At 34.3% G+C, this 1,588-nt stretch overlaps 1 protein-coding gene across 1 annotated transcript; it reads right to left on the reverse strand.

Moving 5' to 3' along the window:
- Positions 1-295: 295 nt before the first annotated feature.
- Positions 296-1,243, reverse strand: LOC102003305 (olfactory receptor 4F4-like). Its single transcript, XM_005414977.2, has one exon. The coding sequence runs from the start codon at positions 1,232-1,234 to the stop codon at positions 296-298; it is 939 nt and encodes a 312-aa protein (XP_005415034.1). The 5' UTR covers positions 1,235-1,243.
- Positions 1,244-1,588: the final 345 nt, after the last annotated feature.

Genomic DNA, 1,588 nt, shown 5'->3' on the forward strand with positions numbered 1-1,588 from the left:
TTTCTTTATTACTTGTTATTGTCTTTGATTGTTTGGTTAATCTTACATTCTTACATCTGGTGGTCTGAGCAACTGTGCTGAAGATAACAGGATGTAATATAGCAACTGTTGCTAATTCTGATCATTTTGTTTTGAGGTCATATACCATTTTTGTTGTTTTTGTCTTCATTGTGGTTATTTTGTTAGTTTTTTCCTTTAAAGTATAAAAAGTATGCATTCCATAGTGTTTACAGTGATAGCAGGATCTTGATGGTCCAACACACTCATTCATCCATATGTTTGTCAGTGAAATCTACTAAGAAACCTCCCTAGAATTTATAACCCATAGACTCAGCCTCCTCATTGCCAGCTTCATATCTTTATTCCTTAAAGTATAGATGACAGGATTTAAAACAGGGGTAACAACAAAGTCCACAATAGCAAAAAATTTATCCAGTGACTTAGTAGGAAAAGGCCACACATACAGAAACATGCATGGAGCAAAGAACAAAACCACTACAGTGATGTGAGCTGACAAAGTGAAAAATGCTTTTGATAAATCTTTGGATGAATGTTGTCGGACAGTGGCCAGAATAAAAATGTATGACACAATTAAGAAAAAGAAGGTGCCCATAGATATAAAACCACTGTTGGCAGTGACTACAAATTCTAGTCTATAAGTGTTCATGCATGCAAGTTTAATAACCCTAGGAAAATCACAATAAAAACTCTCTACATTATTGGGGCCACAGAAAGGCAACTTTATGACAAAGACAAACTGAGACACAGCATGAATCACTCCAATGACCCATGCACTGATTACCAAAATTATGCATGTTTTATAATTCATAATAGTCAGATAGTGGAGAGGCTTACAAATGGCTGTATACCTGTCATATGCCATTGCTATGAGTAACACCATTTCAACCCCTCCCATAACATGGATAAAGAACATTTGTATCATACAATTGTGGAAGGAAATGACTTTATATTCAGTGAAAAGATCGAAGATTATTCTAGGAACTGTGCTAGATGAAAGGCCCAAGTCAATGAGTGATAAGTTGGCCAGAAGAACATACAGGGGAGAGTGTAAGTGAGAATCAGTAATCACTGTGAACACAATGAAGATGTTTCCTAGAATAATTCCCACGTAAAAGAAAAAGAAAAAAAGGAAAAGGAAAAACTGCATTTCCAAAGACTGAGCAAGTCCCAGTAACACAAATTCAGTTATCATAGAGTCATTTACTTGGTCCATTGACTTAGAAAGAAGGGGAGCCCTTGAATTAACCTGAAAGAAAAAAAGAAATCAATTTTTCAGTGCTGAAAATAATGTTACATATTGATAATTTAAAATTGATTACTAATAAATTTTTTATTTAGTTGATGATAGACTGTTCACAAAATAATGGGAACCCAGGGTATATAACGTTTTTTTTTGAGGTATGAGGGATTGAACTCAGGACGTTGCACTTGCCAAGCAGGCACTTATGCCACTGAACTATATTCCTAGCCCACAACATTTTCATAGTATGGACAAAATTGTTCTTAAAGACCATTTTTATTTTAAACACTCATTTGCTCAAATATATAAACTATCAGAAAATTTAAA

The sequence above is a fragment of the Chinchilla lanigera genome, unplaced genomic scaffold (assembly GCF_000276665.1).
Source record: "Chinchilla lanigera isolate Chin_1 unplaced genomic scaffold, ChiLan1.0 scaffold00213, whole genome shotgun sequence".
In the NCBI taxonomy this organism is placed as follows: domain Eukaryota; kingdom Metazoa; phylum Chordata; class Mammalia; order Rodentia; family Chinchillidae; genus Chinchilla; species Chinchilla lanigera.